This window comes from Artemia franciscana, chromosome 13, assembly GCF_032884065.1.
Source record: "Artemia franciscana chromosome 13, ASM3288406v1, whole genome shotgun sequence".
Taxonomy (NCBI): domain Eukaryota; kingdom Metazoa; phylum Arthropoda; class Branchiopoda; order Anostraca; family Artemiidae; genus Artemia; species Artemia franciscana.
In genome coordinates this window covers 28,580,414-28,598,542 of record NC_088875.1, presented here as the reverse complement: position 1 = coordinate 28,598,542, position 18,129 = coordinate 28,580,414, and the positions used below count along the sequence as shown (strand labels likewise).

At 34.4% G+C, this 18,129-nt stretch overlaps 1 protein-coding gene across 1 annotated transcript in view; it reads right to left on the bottom strand.

Moving 5' to 3' along the window:
• LOC136034766 (dynein heavy chain, cytoplasmic-like) overlaps positions 1–18,129 on the bottom strand; it is a gene marked incomplete in the record, with an annotated part of 269,617 nt that overhangs the window by 218,366 nt on the left and 33,122 nt on the right. Inside the window, 5 exon segments of the mRNA XM_065716167.1 lie at positions 1,686–1,994; positions 4,695–4,938; positions 8,378–8,499; positions 12,110–12,330; positions 15,678–15,993. Of these exon segments, the coding sequence (XP_065572239.1) occupies positions 1,686–1,994; positions 4,695–4,938; positions 8,378–8,499; positions 12,110–12,330; positions 15,678–15,993 (1,212 nt within the window).

Genomic DNA, 18,129 nt, shown 5'->3' with positions numbered 1-18,129 from the left:
TCAAAACCGTAGCAGCTAACATGAAGTCATTGCCAGAGTTGCAAGTTTCAATCAAATTTTTTTCTTTTTGAAATTATATCGAAAAAATGGAGCTTAAAAAACGAAAAGGTCAAGGTTACTCTGGTAATGCCTAGTTTAAACCAGTGATATTGTTCAATATTATAAAGGAACCAGTGGGTACCACGTATGGGGGGACCCCCTCCGCCAATGTTTTCAGCAGTTGAAAAAAATTGAGTTAGTAAAATAGTGGCGATAACTACCGCTATTTTATTGGGTCAATTTTGATTTATTAGGCAAAGAGCTAATGGGAATATATGATGTAAAATCAATGAAAGAAGATAGGTCTCAGCCGGTAAAAAAAGAAGAAATCTTAGGAGTAGTCACGCAAATCCACTGCCCCCCCCCCCAACATTTTGACAAGTATAGCCTTTGATTGGAGGTACATAGTTTTTGAATATTAGATACATAACAAGGTATTTCCCATAAAACAAAAATACAATTTTACAGCAGAAATATAACTTCATGCCAGACGTTATCCGAAGCATGACTCCGATTTTGGAAATAGCGAACAAAGAAAAAAGGCGTGTAAAATGTGTCCAAAATTCTCCCGCGGGGACAAAAGCGGCCGGGCAAGATTTTTTTTTTTTTTTTAATCAATTTATATGCGGCATGCCTGGGAAAGGGAGAAGAAAATGTATTTTTTAAGATAAAACATTTTAAATGCAAAAAATTGTCGTGTTTTGCTCAGTGAAAATAGCTGTAGTAGGAGACTAAAACAAACTACATATAACAAATTTTTATTCGAATGTCTAGCATTACACGGTGTACCAAGCTATTTAACCTAATATTCTCTTTAGTTCAGCCATTCAAATTTTGTCTTCACCTAAACTATAATGCTAATAAAAAAAAAAGGTCCTGTGGTGGCGCAGTGGATTTGACCTTAGCTTGGTAATACGGGACCCAGAGATCGAATCACGCTGCAGGAATGCACTGCAGGGCCGACGCAGGGACCATAGTAGTCAAGAAGCGTCGTTAATTCTTAAATAATAAAAATAAATAATGCTAATAATAATCATATGCTAATAATAATGCTAAATAATAATAATCCCCTTAAGAATTATGCATAAACAGTGGCTTCTTCTATCTCCTATGAATTAGAACATGCCCTAGGACGGTAGTACTTTAGCAGTATATTTTTAAAATAAAGCTTCTGTTGGAATCAAGTAAATATCGACACGTATACTTGCAACTTAAATTCCATTAGAATATAATAAAAGTAAACAAAATGGAAATTATTCCATGCATATGTTGCAGCAAACAACAAGATAGGAAAAAGGAATACTTATAAGATATTGGCAGACATACTAGAAGAACAAAAAGAAAAGAAATTTCAGAAAATTCCCTGTTCATTAAACCGATCTATCTCTCTGTCTGATTTTATTTGTTTAGTTTCCTTGATATATCTTTTTTTGATTCTCTTTAAATTACTATTAAAATTAAAATTCAGTATTAAAATAAGTGGCGTCAATTGGGGGGAGGGGGAAGAGGGTCATTGGTATTCAAATATTTTTTTACTCCACTCTAGATTTTGGAAAATACATTCCCCCCCCCCCCTAATTTCAACGATTTCACACCTTTGAAATTACTATTTTTTTATTAATATTTCATGACAAAAAAAAAATCACCTTGAATTTTTCTTGAAGAGTCTCAATATCATCTTTAACTCTTTGAATCAAGTGAGTTTGATATTCACGAATCGCACCCATTACATGCGGACGAACAAAGAGGGCATTGAAACGGCTGAAGATGCGAAACATCTCGTGAGCTGATTTAGCCTGACCTAATTGGTCTCGGAGTCTAGCAATTATGCGGGTTTCAACACGGTCAATTCGATCATCATACCGCTTGACAGCAGCTTCCCAGGATTCCGTTCCATCTCGTGTAATGTCCAAAACGTCAACCTCCTTGACATTTTCGTAGGCCAGCATTACCTCCTAAAATTGTCAATCATATTATAAAAGAGAACCTACAGGGGTTTCAAGGGAAAGCATTATGATTGGCAATTCAGCAGGAAATACAAAAGAGAAGAAAACAAGACAAAACATCAGATCGATCTTTTCTTTTTCAATCTCAAACACAGTGTAAATATTCTGGAATTTTTGATGTTTTACGACAGCCAAAAAGTTCCCCAAAGCGACATATATTTTTAATAATGTCAACTCTTCAGTAATTATACTACACAACCTAATGCCAAGATCATGGCGAACACCCCTTCTACCCAGCCATTTTCAAGCTACTGCCTTGAGAAATTATTAGTAGCCATTTTCAAGCTACTGTCGTTTCGGCAAATGTATGTAGGCTACCAGTTTTTCAGACCATTTCCGTATTTCAGCAAGCTGGATTTTATAAAATAGTTTGTTTTTTTTATGTAGATTTGGGGGCTATTCTTGTTGTCGCCTGCATTTCAGTTAACATAAGTACTTTTTATAAAACCCGAAATGACTAGTAGCTCAATTGTTATCAAAATGTATGATGCCAAGGTTACTTGAAAAAGATTTGGCAATTTAATCAAGAATGGATCCCTAAATTCCTTAATCATCTGAACCCTTATCATTCGCTATCTAGTGGATTATACAGTCAATTTCTATTGTCCATACTTTTTATCACTTTTTTTCCTATTTTACAGTCATCTGTTCAATCACTTTTGAACATTGTAAGGGTAATATATGAATTATTACTATTTTAGATAAAATAAAGTGGATTTTACAACAATCCCTAAATCTTCGTACTATGTATATTCACTAGTACACTCATATTTATTTTGTTGTTGTTCGACTGGGAGAAGTGCGTTCGATGTTCATTTCAAGTCTCTTCCTGTCTTGCAAGATGATACGATAAAAATTTCGTCAAATAAACCCCGTAGTGCCTACGATAGTTATAAATAATACTACATGGTTACTGATGTTAGGATACCAATATCATCCTCATCATATTCGGAATTCTCTTTTCACACCAAGGGTCCCAAAACTTGGTCCGAAGTTCCAAATCGGTTTTTAAAGTACTGTCGAGCGTCATAATTTTGAAAATGGATTTTAAAAAATGTGTAATGCGATTTCTGGTCGTTGGTAGCTATTTTCAACCTTGTTTTCTTTTTCGGTTAGTTCTACACAAGATTACATGCCTCATTATTCCTATCCTTAGTTCCTATCCCCCTTTGAACACAGTTTATTTTAGTAGCATTTTAACAATTACAAAAGAATGCATGTTAGTGTTATATATATATATATATATATATATATATATATATATATATATATATATATTAGTTTGAAATTGCCAATATATATATATATATATATATATATATATATATATATATATATATATATATATATATATATATATATATATATATATATATATATATATATATACATATATATATATATATATATATATATATATATATATATATATATATATATATATATATATATATATATATATATATGGCAGATTTATTGATTTATTACTTTGGCAAGGTTAGCGCTTTTGCTAATACATCTAAAGGCTAATTTACTTAGGGAAAAAAATTGTTGATTCAATAGGATGTATATTGAAATAAAAATGAATAGAAGATATTCAGTAGCATACATTTCTTCTTTTTAAATTTAGTATAAATTTTAAGATAGCTAAAAAAAAATGCAAGCCAGTTTTCCGGGCCGTTATGCACTTGTTACATTTGCAGAGGCATAATTACTTCACAGGAACTAATAAAGATCAGCCACGATTGAGGCAAAAAATATTTCAGTATCTGTAGCTAAAAAACCACATGACATCATTTTATGTGATGTTATGAACCAAACCGTACCTTATATATTTCGTAACTGTCTGTAACACATATCAGCCAATAGATAATTTGAAAACTATGACATTTTTAGTATTGAGCAGGTTAACTTTTCTCGTAGACTTACAATCAGAATTAACTCAATTAGTTTTCGGATACTCAAAAGAGAATAAGTGATTTTTCCTAGAGACAAGAGACTATATATCATTAATAAAGACCATGCACCAAGCGAATAACGGCCTAGAAAACAAACTTGAGTTTGTTTAGGCTTTTCTAAAATTTTATAATAAATTAAAAAAGCAGGAATGTATGCTTCAAAATATCTATCTATACAGATATAATATCTCTCTAGAAATCTATTATATCTCTGTTAAACCTCTATTACATAAAGAAATCACTAGAAGTCACCGCGCTTTTTTTCCTAAAGGCGAGTGACTTTATCTCGTGTTTGAACTCGCAGGAAAAGTTTTACTTTTTTTAACGAGTAGGGGCCAGACCACTTAGAATTTTGAAGGAAACTGGGAAAATACTTTTTCTCCAGTCCACAAAAAACAGCGTACAATTTTTTTTTTATTATTATTATTCATGTCGTCAAGGACACTCAGCAAGATCAGCTATAAACAGCAACAAAGAACGTTTTTTTTTATAAATCTTTGGAGATAAGAATTGTTCCTGTGAAGATTATAAAAAATTATTCTGTTCTTTTGTAAAGTTATAAAACCATCAGGCAAGTCCTTTCATTTTGACACTACAAAATATACTCCGTTTCTCGATTTATATAAAAAGAAAAAATACGGATACATGAATTAGGTTGTCAATTAGAATGATATAAGTTACAAATAAATACCTCAACTGGGTTATTGTCGGTCAAATCAAACAAGGGTTGTTCAACGGGAGATTGCTTATTGGCTTCAGGAGAAGCACGCTGATTTACAGAAGGACGTAGAACGCGAGTAATGACAGCGCAGAGTTGTTCGTGTTGCCGTCTAAACTTTCGCATTTCTTCAATACGTGTTTGAAGGCGCTTGTGTGCTGGTTGGATCCGCCATACCATCTTTATATGTTCATCCCGCTTCTTCTTAACAAGATCCCTAAATAGAAACATATTTAGCATACACATACATGAATCTTCGGCAAGAAAGAAGGTCTAAAAAGGTCTCCCCGAGATTGTTACAAAAGAATAAGCCTCCCATCCAAAAAAAGATAAAAATATAAACCTAAAAACACTTTTTGATGCATCAAAGGAAAGTAAAAAAAAAAATTAATAATAACTAAAACATGCCTTAGGATAGATCCCTGAGGTAGTCCGTAATTAATAAGGAAGCATTAAAACTTAGATCAGGGGATTTTTCTCTAATCTTTTGTTGATTTTCAGTTAAAGGATAAAATACTGGATATTTCCATACATTACCTATTAATCTGTCATTAAAAAAAATCCTGTTGACGATTGAATTTGCCATTAGCATTAATCAGCAATTTATTGTTGTAGTTAAAAGTAAACAGCTTCAACTTACTTTTCAAATATCGTACAAAACTTAATGGAAGTCCTATTATTCAAAAAAAAAAAAAAACAAAAAAAAACAAAAAAAAAACAAAAAAAAAAAACAAAAAAAAAAAAAAAAAAAAACTACTATTTGTTGAGTAAAATCACAAATATGCTGGCTCCAGGTAATTTAAGTCATAATATCTTTCTATTACCCCCTAACAGGTTATCTGTTTAAACTGTTCTAGGAACACGGTGCTTATCTATATTTAAGGGGTCAAGACACCTATCAAGACACCTAAATCGCTCATTCTGTCTTACAAAATAGTTCCAAGAAATTATTTATATTAAAGGAGAAGTATTATGAAGATGTGAAGAAAAAAAATAGCTAAGAGCAATAAAAAAGACAAAAATTTGAGTTATGAGACTTGGCTTGCTTCTAAGCATCCCCCCCCCCAAGAAAAAAACACAACGTGCAACAGAATTATTTGTTTTTATCTGATATTTATTAAAGAATCCTTATTTATTACTTATCATTTTAATTGTCACAAGAATTTCAGTCAGCTTTAAATTAGACTCTGCAACAAAAAAAGACACAATGTGGGCATCTGCGGGCCCACATTGTGTCCCGGCTTGTTTTGAAACGAATCTAGACTTGGAGCGTAATCGTACCGAATTTGGACTTATATAGTTTTTACACATAGAATACCCGACAATTGCTGATGTGTACCATAACATTGAAGTTGTCAGTACCATGTACCATAACATGAAGTTATCACCACCTTTTCAATGATTAAAATTAAAAAAAAAATTTTTATCTCTTTTCGTTCAAAAGCTGACTTTTCAAATAACATAACTAAGAAAGGAGCAAAGACTCAGCTCTTTATTAATGATAAACTATTTAAGTTTAGAAGGAATCCGTGATAGCATTCCCCTGTCTCGGTCCCTCACGCCGAAAATAATAAACTCAAGAGAAAGTCACTTGAATAGTATCTTGCAGCACTTTTTGACCCATGGGAAACTGCTATTACTTGGTTAAATTTGTTATTTATTATCATAACCAAAATAATTTCACAATTGGGCCAGGGAACCGTCGCACATCGTCTGGTAATTTTTAATTTTATTCAAATTCAAATTTGAAATTAGTGTCTTCTCGATTCCCTGCCAAAATAGTGACTCCCACTCAAGTCCCTATTCAGGGGGGGGGGTTGAACCCACCTCCCCTGCAATTTTTGTTTGACTCATAAAAACGAAACAAAAATAAATATAAAAAACTGTATGCGTTTTTAAATATTTTTATGGTACCCCCCTCCCCCCAAATAAAAAAAAATCCTGTATGCGCCCTTGCTCCCACGTGAAAGCAGAAACATGGCTCGAAGAAACAAAAGCTTCCCGGGATCACTCCAAACAGTGTTCTTCAACAAAGACTATAAAAACTTACTCCATGTAGTGACAGACCATCAGCTCTGGCTCAATTACAAGCAAAGACCATCCTCTGGTCCCATGCAAGAGTTATGAGCAGCTTTCCATAATGCCATCTCATATTCATCAATACGGTTTGAGGTCCCCACTTTCCCAAAAATGACAGAAAAACCCTCATCACTTTTTCATAATAAGCTTAAATCATTGGCATAGGAAGATTCAGAAGAAAAACAACAAAAACAAAGAATTAGTCCCTCATCGCAATTTAAGTGAACCTGTTTTGGACATATTGTGGTTCCAGTGTTCAGATATGCGCAATATTGCCAATAATAAAATTACTTCTTTATTCTTTTGACATTCTAATGTTTTAAATTGAACATTCCTGGGTGCTATATATTTCTTTAGTTTTAAATTTACCCGTAGCAATCACAACCTTCCAAGTGCAGGTCTCGGCTTGCTATTGTGTCGGATTTTGGTTGTCTTTTGCTGGTGTTAGACAATTCTGTAATAATACGCCCTCGTTCAAATGCATGTTATATTATCAATGAACACAATAGCCAACGGCTCCCACGACAAGTGGCTGAAGAAGTTCTAAAAATTCAGCTGTTAATAGCACGACATATACGTTACACAAATAGTTCCGTTCAATCGTTCGTCAAGGTTTTAAATGTTATACTCCATCATCAATGATTGTACAAATGTATTTGTTTTAGTTTATCATTCTTTTTATTTTTTGTTGACTTTAAAGTTTTTTAATTTGATTTTTTTTTTTTTTCAGGAAGTTTGACTCTGTTTATGTTATTTCGAGTTTCATTACTTACTAAACATTTTTTTTTTAATTTTTGTTCAGCTGTGTTTAAATTTTTATGACGATGGCTATGCTCTGATTATTATATGCTTAATGCCTCATCTTTTAATGTGACAAAATTACTACTGATCGGAATGACCGTGCAACGCGTTCGATAATAAAAATCGTTAGAGTTCGAGCTTTTCCCTTCTCGGGTTCATCTTTGACATTCCTTTTTTTACATCGAATCTTGAACCACTTTTTAACAATTTCATTTGGGCTATAGTTTTATCCATAGCTTCGGCCATTTTGTATCAAACGATTAATCTCTAGACACCTATGACACCTGCATATCCCTGTGGTTAAATTATATAAATTATAAGTGAAGAAATATTTCCATGTTCTCCATAATTAATTTCTAGATTTATTAAAACATAATTCCGTACTGTGGGAGTGGTGCAAAGGACAGCAAATACACGGTAATTTTGATTTATACTTCTTAGCAAGATTATAAACGATCCCTCTTTCAGTTCACCAAAAATGAATCAAAGAAACATATTGAAATAAAAAATTCTTTCAAAAATAGTAATAAGCCGGAGGATCTCCGTGTGTCTTTTCTGTCCTTGGCTGCGTTTTCACGGATAAGATTTTTTAATGGATAAAAATGGAATGGAATAAAAAAAAATGGAAGGAAAATGGCTGGAGCTGTAGATAAAGTAATGAGAACAACTTATAAAACTGAGCATTTAAACATCATGAAAAAATCAATAGCAATAGGTTAGATATTCTATTTCTTTCCTTTTGTTTTCCTATAAGAATAACTAAATAAAACGAGTACCTGAGGATCCCTTGCAGTTTTTCATATTCGTCATCCCAGACAGAAAACAGTTCAACACACTGAGCCATTACCTTCTCAAAGTCTTCAAATGGTATCTGCATCAGGCGTCTGTTATTTAAAATCTATAAAATGACACTAAAATGAAACTTCCCGATTTTTAGATTGACATTGGCATTTCTTTTCAATAAGAAATAAAGATTTTTCAAAAACTAGTCAAAAACAGTGATAAATGTACTTTCAAGATTAAGGAAAAGAACTGATAGATCATGGCGATAGAAAAAATTACTACGTTATCCGCAAACATGATTTCTAAAATCATTTTTACAAATAATCAAAAAAATTAAAAATAACTGAAACATGCGCTAGGATAGACCCCCGAGGTACTCCATAATTAATAAGGAAGTATTAAAACTTGGATCAAGGTATTTTTCAACACTCTCCGGGAAGACAACATGCAAAAAAGTTAAGAGCTTGTGATGAAAATCCACAGGATTAAAGTTAAGAAAGAATGATTTAAGGTGTTGAACGTCTTGGTGCTATTAATGAAAATCCCTCCGGCATGCTGACCACCGTCACAAAAGAAATTTACATTTAGTGAAAGTTCATGTATTGTCAGTTCAGTTAATTTTCTTGTCATTCATCCATAGAGTAGAATGTATCAAGTAAGTAATTCTGTAATTGCCTAGTAGCAATTTTTTCCACAATAGATCTTACAAAGATACAAGGAAAGTAAGGGAAATAGAGAAGACAATAAAGCACGAATTAGGGGATGTTAAAAGGGGAATTTACATAAAATTGTTAAAGATTTGGAAGATGCCACCAGACAATACTACAGTAAGATATTCCATTTGAATGTTCAAAGATTGAGAGAAAGTAGTCAGTCTAGACTAGTTCCCAGTTTAAGATAGGAACAGGAGTTCAAATAGTGAATAAGAAAGAGTCAAGCAGAGATGGGTATAACCTTTTGAGAAGAATTATCTCTAATGAGGCTGTTAGAAACTATATAGAAAAGAAGGAAAATATTTCGGATAATTTAGAAGTGAAGGATTATTTAGCAATAAGATGTCAGAGACGGTGCTAATAGGGTTGAAAAATAATAATGCGTTAGATTTTGACAACATAGTAAAATAGTCTTTAAAATATGGTGAATACAAAACTAGCTATAAGATATTGAAACCTATAGATAAGATTTTGGAACAAAAGTAAGTGCTCTAAAGGCAATGCTTTAGCACTGCCAAATCTGCTCTAAATCAGTTTTACATCTAGTTAGAAAACATACATCAGGTCTGCCTTAAATTAACCCCGTGAAATAATTCCTAATAAACATTTGTTGCAATTCTGATTTATTTGGGAAGCAAAGAACTATGTAAACCCGAATTAAAAGTGTTATCGCTTTTTTTTTTCTCAGGTTCAACAGAACTTATTGCAATTAATTGCAATGACTTACTAAACAACCGTAGGCATTATGCTCCATCAGCGTTGACCGGAATTTTACACTTAGATTAATCAAACAATAAGTAAGGAACTTAAGGAACTGCAAGTAAGGAGCGTCCCGGCTCAATAGTAACCGAAACTCTAAAAAATGGATTTTTGATACCAATAGATATATCAAAAGAATTGAATTTTTATGCTGATTTAATATATATAAGTTTCATCAAGTTTAGTCTTGCCCATAAAAAGTTACGAGCCTGAGAAAATTTGCCTATTTTTCGAAAAATAGAGTGAAACGCCCCCCAAAAGTCATAGAATGTTGAATGTTAATGAAAATCCCACTATCAGATTCAGCGTATCAGAGAACCCTGTTGTAGAGGTTTCAAGCTCCTGTTTATCCTAAAATCACCCGATCAAAATTTTCAGATATGCATTTAGTTCAGCATAGTCGAAAAATCGAATAACTTTGTCTTTGAGGATGACTTAATCCCCCACAGTCCCCGAGGGAAAGGCTGCAAGTTATGAACTTTGCCCATTGTTTACGTATAGTATTGGTTATTGCAAAGTATACAGACGTTTTCAGGGATATTTTTGTTTTAGTGGGGGAGGGAGGTTAGGGGTTACGTGGGAGGGTATTTCCTTGGAAGAATTTTTCATAGAAGAAAGGAATTTTCCATGAAGGGGGCACTGGATTTCCCTGCATTATTTAAAATACGATCAGAAATTAATTAAAAAGAATTTTTCAACTGCAAGTAAGGAGCAACATTAAAACTTAAACGAACAGAAATTATTAAGTATATAAGGGGATTTGGCCTCTCGTCCATACCTTGCTCTTCATGCTGAAGTTTTTTTTAGTGCTTTCAAAAGATTTATTTATTCTAATTAAACGACCTTTCTTTTTCAGGGGCCATTCTTACAGAATTGGAACAAAATTCAAACTTCAGCGTAAAAAGCGAAGTATTCAGTTTGGGACGGGGGTCAGTGGCGTAACTCTGTAAGCTTAGCCAGAGTCGACCCAGCTCTACAGGGACACATGGAGGAATCTGGGGAAGGTAAATAGGAAGGGTGTGCAAAAGCACACGATGGTTGGCCCCCAACCATCCTGGTTGGACTGGTTGGACCCAATTGCACTTCCTGGCTGAAGGGCCAAGAAACGGAGATGAGCACCGCCGGTAGGGACTGTAAAGTCTAATGCCGTATCCTTTACCTTTTTTTTACCTTTATTAGGGCCAAAAAATTTCAAACAACTTGAAACTTATACCTGTAAGGTCGTGCGCTAAGAGGATTACGATGCACAGTAACAACAAAAAAGATGAGAAAATTGTGATCCACCTGTAAATGGGTTCAAAAAAGGGCCCAAATACTATTTTTTTCAGAACACTTGATAGCTGAACTTGCAACTACCTGTGCTCAGTAGACCTAAATGCAATAAAAAAATAGGAGCACAGGCGCCTCGAAGGTGAGCAATTTTTTTCGATAGACTTGAAACTTTTGGATGGATCTCAAAGCATAAACAGGAGAAAAAAGAATCGTTTCAGAGCCAACGCTCTGGCGTTGCCTTAGTAAACAGCCATTTGCCTTCATTGGGTTATTTTTTTCCAGTCACTTTGTATGAAATGGGCAGAAGAAAAAGCTTGGAAGTTTTAATGGCCCTTTTAAAGACCAAAAGTGGTGGAAGGGCAACCATTCTTTGTCACATTGCCTCAGTCCCCTCAGCTCATCCCCCCCCCCTCAGAGTGTCGGGTCAAATTTCTAGATAACAATTTTCTAAGATAATTTAAGATCCAAGACACTACCCATTTGATCGCAGAACACAAACTGCACGAACATACCATTGCTCACAAAAAGGATTCATTGAAAAAAAAAAAAAAAAAAAAAAAAAATCTTGGCTCTCCAATCGACTCGAAACTTTCAGTTATCGTTTCTTTGAGTCGACGGAAACCAAATGTTTATTGGGGGATGGTATCCGAAATTAAGACCAAAATAGCTCCCCGATTTATAGTTGGCGAGGAAAGACTAGATTCCTGAAAAATGGCGAAACCGAACGAATGGCGGATGACGAGCACATACAATTTGTAAAAAAAAGATGATATTTTGGATATCTGACCCGGCAGCTCCCCCCCCCCCCCTCTGAAGTACCTTAAAGAATAGATTATTCGTTCAAAATAATCATAACCAGAACTCAAGGGATTTGACGAATCCCCAGAACTTGGGGATTTGACGGCTCATAACACAATGACTATCATTCATAAATCTCAAAATAATAAATTAAATAAAAAAAATAGTCAAAATCAACGTTACCTTTAGCATTTGATTAGAAAGATCTCTCGATATGGCTTCGATAAGCCTCAAAGCTCTTTGAATAGGATACTTCGTGTTCCTGATTTTTCGAAGATGATTGAAGATTGCCACCAGAGATGATCGAACCTTTTCCAATTCAGAGCTAGACAAAAGTTCGTGTATGGGGAAGTCTTTCATCAGTGGATTATAGTCATTAACCATGGTCAAAGCTTGTTTAAGACCTAATTATCAAAGAAAAAATTATAGTTACAAATTTAATATACAGAAAGATAGAACAAGAATTGGGCAAGAATAATGCCTGTTAACTTCTCAATAGGTCACGCACAAAGACCTAAAGTCAAGGGAAGTAACAAAAATGGATCTTCGCCCTGATCAGGGACAAGAAAGATATTTCAGCCTCCTACCTCTACTCCTCTCACCCAGAACAGTGACTTCCTAAAGCGGAAATTACTCTACTACATGGTTGGAACTAGCAGAAGTAGATCCACAGGAAAACTTGGGGCCACGGACGTTCAAGGAATTACGTCCACACCTCTCTTCTTTTTTTCTTCTTTTTACTGAGAAGGTTGGCTTTAGTTTTTAACAGTAGGAATTTTGAAAAAAAAAAGAATACCTTTTAAAGTTAGGCTTTGTATTAGATTCAAGCTTTGAAATCCGCCTTCTCGAAACCTTTGTGGTAAGTCATAGAAACCAAGCGAAAACCCTATATGCATTTGTTTTTTTCTGAATTTACAGGAGGTAAAAAAAACTTTATGTCCAGTCGAATTTAAAACTACATAGGCCAGTCCTCCTTATACAGCCAACTACTATTGACTAATCACGTCCGCGGCAGCACTTAGAACCTGATTAAGCACTTGCCTGAGCATTTGGTGAATATAATTGTGAGGTAACCTCAAATAGACCACATTTTATAGAAAGTCTGAGAACAATAGGCCCCAAATTGAAGCCCTTTCCTAAATGATTTAAATTCAAACTTAAGACTCTGATAACTAGAATCGAATATAAATAAAACCGAGGCCATTCTTCTCACAGGACTATCCAGTATCTGGTTTTCCTTCCTTAAAGGAAGTTTTCTTGTAGCACAAAATTTCAAAACATATTACATACTTTCTTTCTATTAAAAAAAAAAAAAAAAAAAAAAAAAAAAAAAAAAAAAAAAAAAAAAAAAAGATGTTTAGAACAACGAGCAAGTCCCTAAAGCTGGGGGCTCCAAGGTTGCAGCACAAACTTATTTGTTTATGTTTATTTACACAAGCAAAAGGTAGGTCCTGTCAAGCCAAACACATTATTTATTTATTTTTCAAGTACAAAGAGTTATAAACGAGTGAAGAAACATTGAAGCAGGAATGATTGGCAATAAGCGAATAAACAAATTACCAAAAGGTAAAATTTCAGATCTTTCAATGAGGAAAGAAAATTTTTTCTCGTTTGCTGGCGCCATTTTATCGCAAAATATTTTCCTTGGAGTTACTTCTCATAGTAATACACCTCCCACCCCCACCCACCACCCCAAAAAAACCGCAAATGTAGACACGTAGTTGAATGTCAATCCTTTAAAATCATGAAAATCGAGCATAACCGTCCTAATCAGTATATACTAAATACCTATTTGACAAATGGAATTCATTGTGTTGCGAGAGCAACACTTTGGTTTTGTCGTGTTTTTTTTTTTTTTTTTTTGTTCCTAGCACCCCGATTTCAGCTTATTCCTAGAAAGTGGTAAGGGTCTAACCTCTGCGGTTTTTACGGAAAGTGTGGACCTTAGGCCGGATTGATGAATATGACTTTACATTTTGGAAAGCTTCGTAGAACTTTTGCCTGGGGCCAAAAAGGATGGTTTTTGCTTGTCCTTGAGCCAGAGCCTATAGTGTGTGAAGTGAAGAGGAGTTGTATAGCCTATGTCAGAGAGGACTATCTGAAGTTATGCAGCCAAGCTTTCGTTTCATCAAACCATGTTTCTGCTTTTGAGTGGAAAGCTCCGTTCTAGCAGGCAAGCAGGCAGGCATTAGTTTCAAATTGAAGATGGACTAAAATCTATAAATGTTAAATATATGCGACAGTTACCCTGCCCCACAGCCAATATATCTTCTTTGAGTGATAAATAGAAAAATTTAGAGAAGCAAAAAAGCGGCATTTTCCCACGGGTCCGAAAGTGCTGCCATCTATTGTTTCTACCCATTTCTGTTCGTGATTTCAGCTGAGTTTATCATTCGGGTTTTCGCACTTGGGATTGCGGTAGAGAAATGGTATCAGATGTGCCTCTTAAACTTTAAAAGTTCTCTCATTGCTAAAGAAATTAGAGTTTATCCTTTGCTCCTTTCTAAGTGATGACGTTAGAAAGTTGGCCTACGGCAAAAAAGTCAACTTTTGAACTAAGACAGATAGATTTTTTTTTCGACGGCAGTCGATAGCTTTTGATGAGCTGATCAAAGTATATGTCATCCATTTTTTTGTACAAAAATTCCTTCATGAGATATACCAGTTTGAAAGATTAAAGGGGTTGACAACTTCAGTAGTAAGGTACACACTGAAACCAAAAATAGGCCGATACCAATTGTGAGACATATAGGGGAGTTGTAAGCAACAGTCGGCTGTTAGCTCATAATCATCCTCGGCAATGAGGGGTTCGCAACTCTTACTAGTTGGTGTACCTATTTTTTGTTTCCGTTGTATTTGATGGTAAGACCAATTTGGTTCCAGTGGTAAGACATGTAGGGGACTTGTAAGTAATAATCGGCTGTAAGGCTACAATCATCTTTAGCAATGAGGATTTTGCAACTTTTGCGAGTTGGTGTACCTAGTATGTATTTTAGCATCCTTACAGATTAACAACTTCAGCGTTTAGTCGCAGCGAGGAAACAAAACCAAAGTGTTGCTCTCGCAACACTTTACTCGGCGAAGCCGAGCAAAGCTTGCCGCAACACCTCACGTTGCCCATGCAACGTAGATCTAGTTTTCCACTAAAATTGATATCTTAGAATTTCCGAGCTTCTTGATTAAGAATATAAGGCTATTATTGCGGTAGAGATGTCCAACAGACGTTAAGTATGTAGGGCCCAAAGTGCCTTAAAGGTCATTATGATCCTACAATCATTAGAACTCATGAAGATCACTGCATGGGTATCTTAAATCAAAATACACTAAGCAGTATTTTCACAAAAGTTATTTGATATCCAAAATAAATAGCGTTTAAAGTTTTCTGCGCTTATTGATTGCAACCGAACATTAGTATACACAAATCTTAATATATGCAATGCAAGAAGGGATGCAATGCTGTCTAAATCGTATCATTATAAGAGGGGTCCTTTGGACCATTACTCTCCCCCTTCATTACACGAAAGTATTATAACCAGTATTGATTTTCTTTTTCTCTAGCTCTCAGAAAAGAAAAATTTTCAACTAAATCTATCGAAAAGTTAAATGAATTTTACAGAATTACAATCGAGAGTAGCAGTTTTGCATTATTTCCAATATGTTCACTAGCATTTTGATTTTTTGTTGGATTTGTAATTTTTTCCAATATAGCAGAAAGCCTAATTTTTAAAAAAGAACAGAATTCCAAATTTACCAGTGTCAGTATCAAAGGAGACAGTAGCATGAAACCTCTTTCCGTGTTTCAAAATCTCCAATGTCAAAGTAACCTCTGGACTTTCTCTTTTCTCTTGAATCCGATAAAGTGCCCTCTCTAAATTCAGCCAAAAGCTGATCTCTTGTAAAGCAGTGCCAGAAGATGGGTCTCTATCTAATTTGGTTACTTTTTGAATTTCCCGTATCCACCGATTAACGCCATTCTGGAGCTGATTCAAAAAAGTAGAATCTTCAACTCTATCGCCAAAATCACTCACTTTCGGACGGATATTTTGTTCTGTACATTGTTTTACTACCTAAAATTGGGAAAAGATAATTGTTTATTCTTGTTAGTCAGATAAACCAATTATCCAATGCCAAGAACAGTGTACTTACTTTATTCCTCCTTTGAGATACCTGTGATCCCTCAATTTATTTTATGTTTTATTTATTATTAATTGATTGATTTTATAATTATTCTCTGCATATTCTCTGCATTTTAAATTTAGAAGAAGAAAATGCTCTAACCTCCCCAAAGAGGCTTGCACCTATAAATATGCATTATATAAACAACTTATATTGGAAAGAAAAAAAAACTGCTGTTTAAAATATTATATATATCCCAAACAAAAACAACCCAATATCAAAAACTTTAAAGCAAAGGAAAATATACATACAAGGACGCCCGAGAGTAGTCACACCAGGGTCTGGAGCGAATCTTTCCATAACGTAAGAAAAAAATATACAAAACATATATCGAATAAAATGATTGGTTAAACAAAAAGAGCCAAGCAGCTGGCAATGCATATAAGAATTACAGCAGAAACTGAGAGCATAATCAAAAAAAAAAGAAAAAAAAGAAAAAAAAAGGAAAAAACACCAACAAACATTACCGCCCTTACTTCCATACCACAATGTGCTTTTATTCCAATGATCTATTTCGATAACGTATTTTCGTGACTAAACCACGCTATTCCTTAACCGTATGTCAGACTACTCATTTGAACAATGGACTGACTAAACATTCTGTCTGCACCGAAATAAACTGGGCCATTTATGACTTTATTCACAAAGAAGCTCTTAGATTCTATTGCCACACAGGGAGAAAGTAAAACTGTTTATGTGAGACAAACAAGAATTTGAACATAGAATTTCGATTGGAATCTTATTTCGACAATTCGATAAATATACTCAATTACTATTTGTGCTCTGAGTTCATAACAAACATAGGAAGAATTATAACTCTTTAAGCACTTATTTATTATTTAAAGCGGCTTGACATTTTGGGAGAAAGTAAACTCATAATAAGCTTCAAAAAATATATGACTGTATGGAGAATATAAAAATATAGTGAAAGCGGAAAACAATCAGAATTTCGCTGGACGACAGCATTGTGAAGGCTAGTGCCTCCAATATAAATTTCACTTTAATGAACTACACTCCTCATAACATATCATATTGCCTGCATAACTGTATCTTTGAGATAAATGAATTTACGTTTTTTTCGCATATTGAAGACAATTCAAAATACCTAATTAGGTTCTTTTATATCTATTATACCTCGACCCAACGCTGCTCTACCCAAATCAACTCAACCTTGACGCATCTCAACCAACATTGTCAACCTTTATGCAATTTAACCCCATATAGCTCAGCCCTCTTCAACTCTCCCATTTAACTCGACCCTAGTCGGTTTAACCCCTATTTAACTCGACCCAATTCTACCCCAACACCGTTGAAATCAATCGCGAAATTTGACTCAACCCGTTATGAGGTAACTCAACTCCCTTTCAAATCAATCCTAATTAACCAAGAGTTTAGCTCTACAAAATATCTTTTCTTGACAGTGATAACAATTCGACTTAAACAAGATTTTTTTTAGATTATTCATCAGTTAGTTATTGTATGAGTATTTCTGATTTTATTTCTTTCTTATTTCTTATTTTATACTACCTTTCCTTCCTCTCTAAGAGCAGAAATTGTACCCTTCTATTTATGTATTGGAAAATCGCTATAGCAGAATATTAGGATAGCAAGCGCTGTGAAGCCTCTGAAGTGCTGAAAAGAATAAATGAACAATATCTGTTAACTCCTGAGTTTAAGCAAGAATTCTTTGCCTGTCTAGTTTTGTCCAGGAGAGGTATAGACAGAAGTGTTATTCTATTGTTTTGTACGAATATTTATGAGCGAATTCGACCTGTTGGATCAAAAATTCTTTTTATCATTAGATATTTCGATCAGGAAGTACAGGAAGCAGGTCTTGGCTCGTCAGACTGTGTCACAAAACCATCACAAAAGAGTTGCTGTCACTAGTGGCCGCGTTTCTGGTGTACAAGGCTGTATTGAGGAGGCTTCACCTAGTATGATTTATATGTACTACCAGGCAATTGATCTGAAACTTGGGTTTCCTAATCGTCCTAATCCACTCTTCAGGAGCCGCGCTGTTACATCGC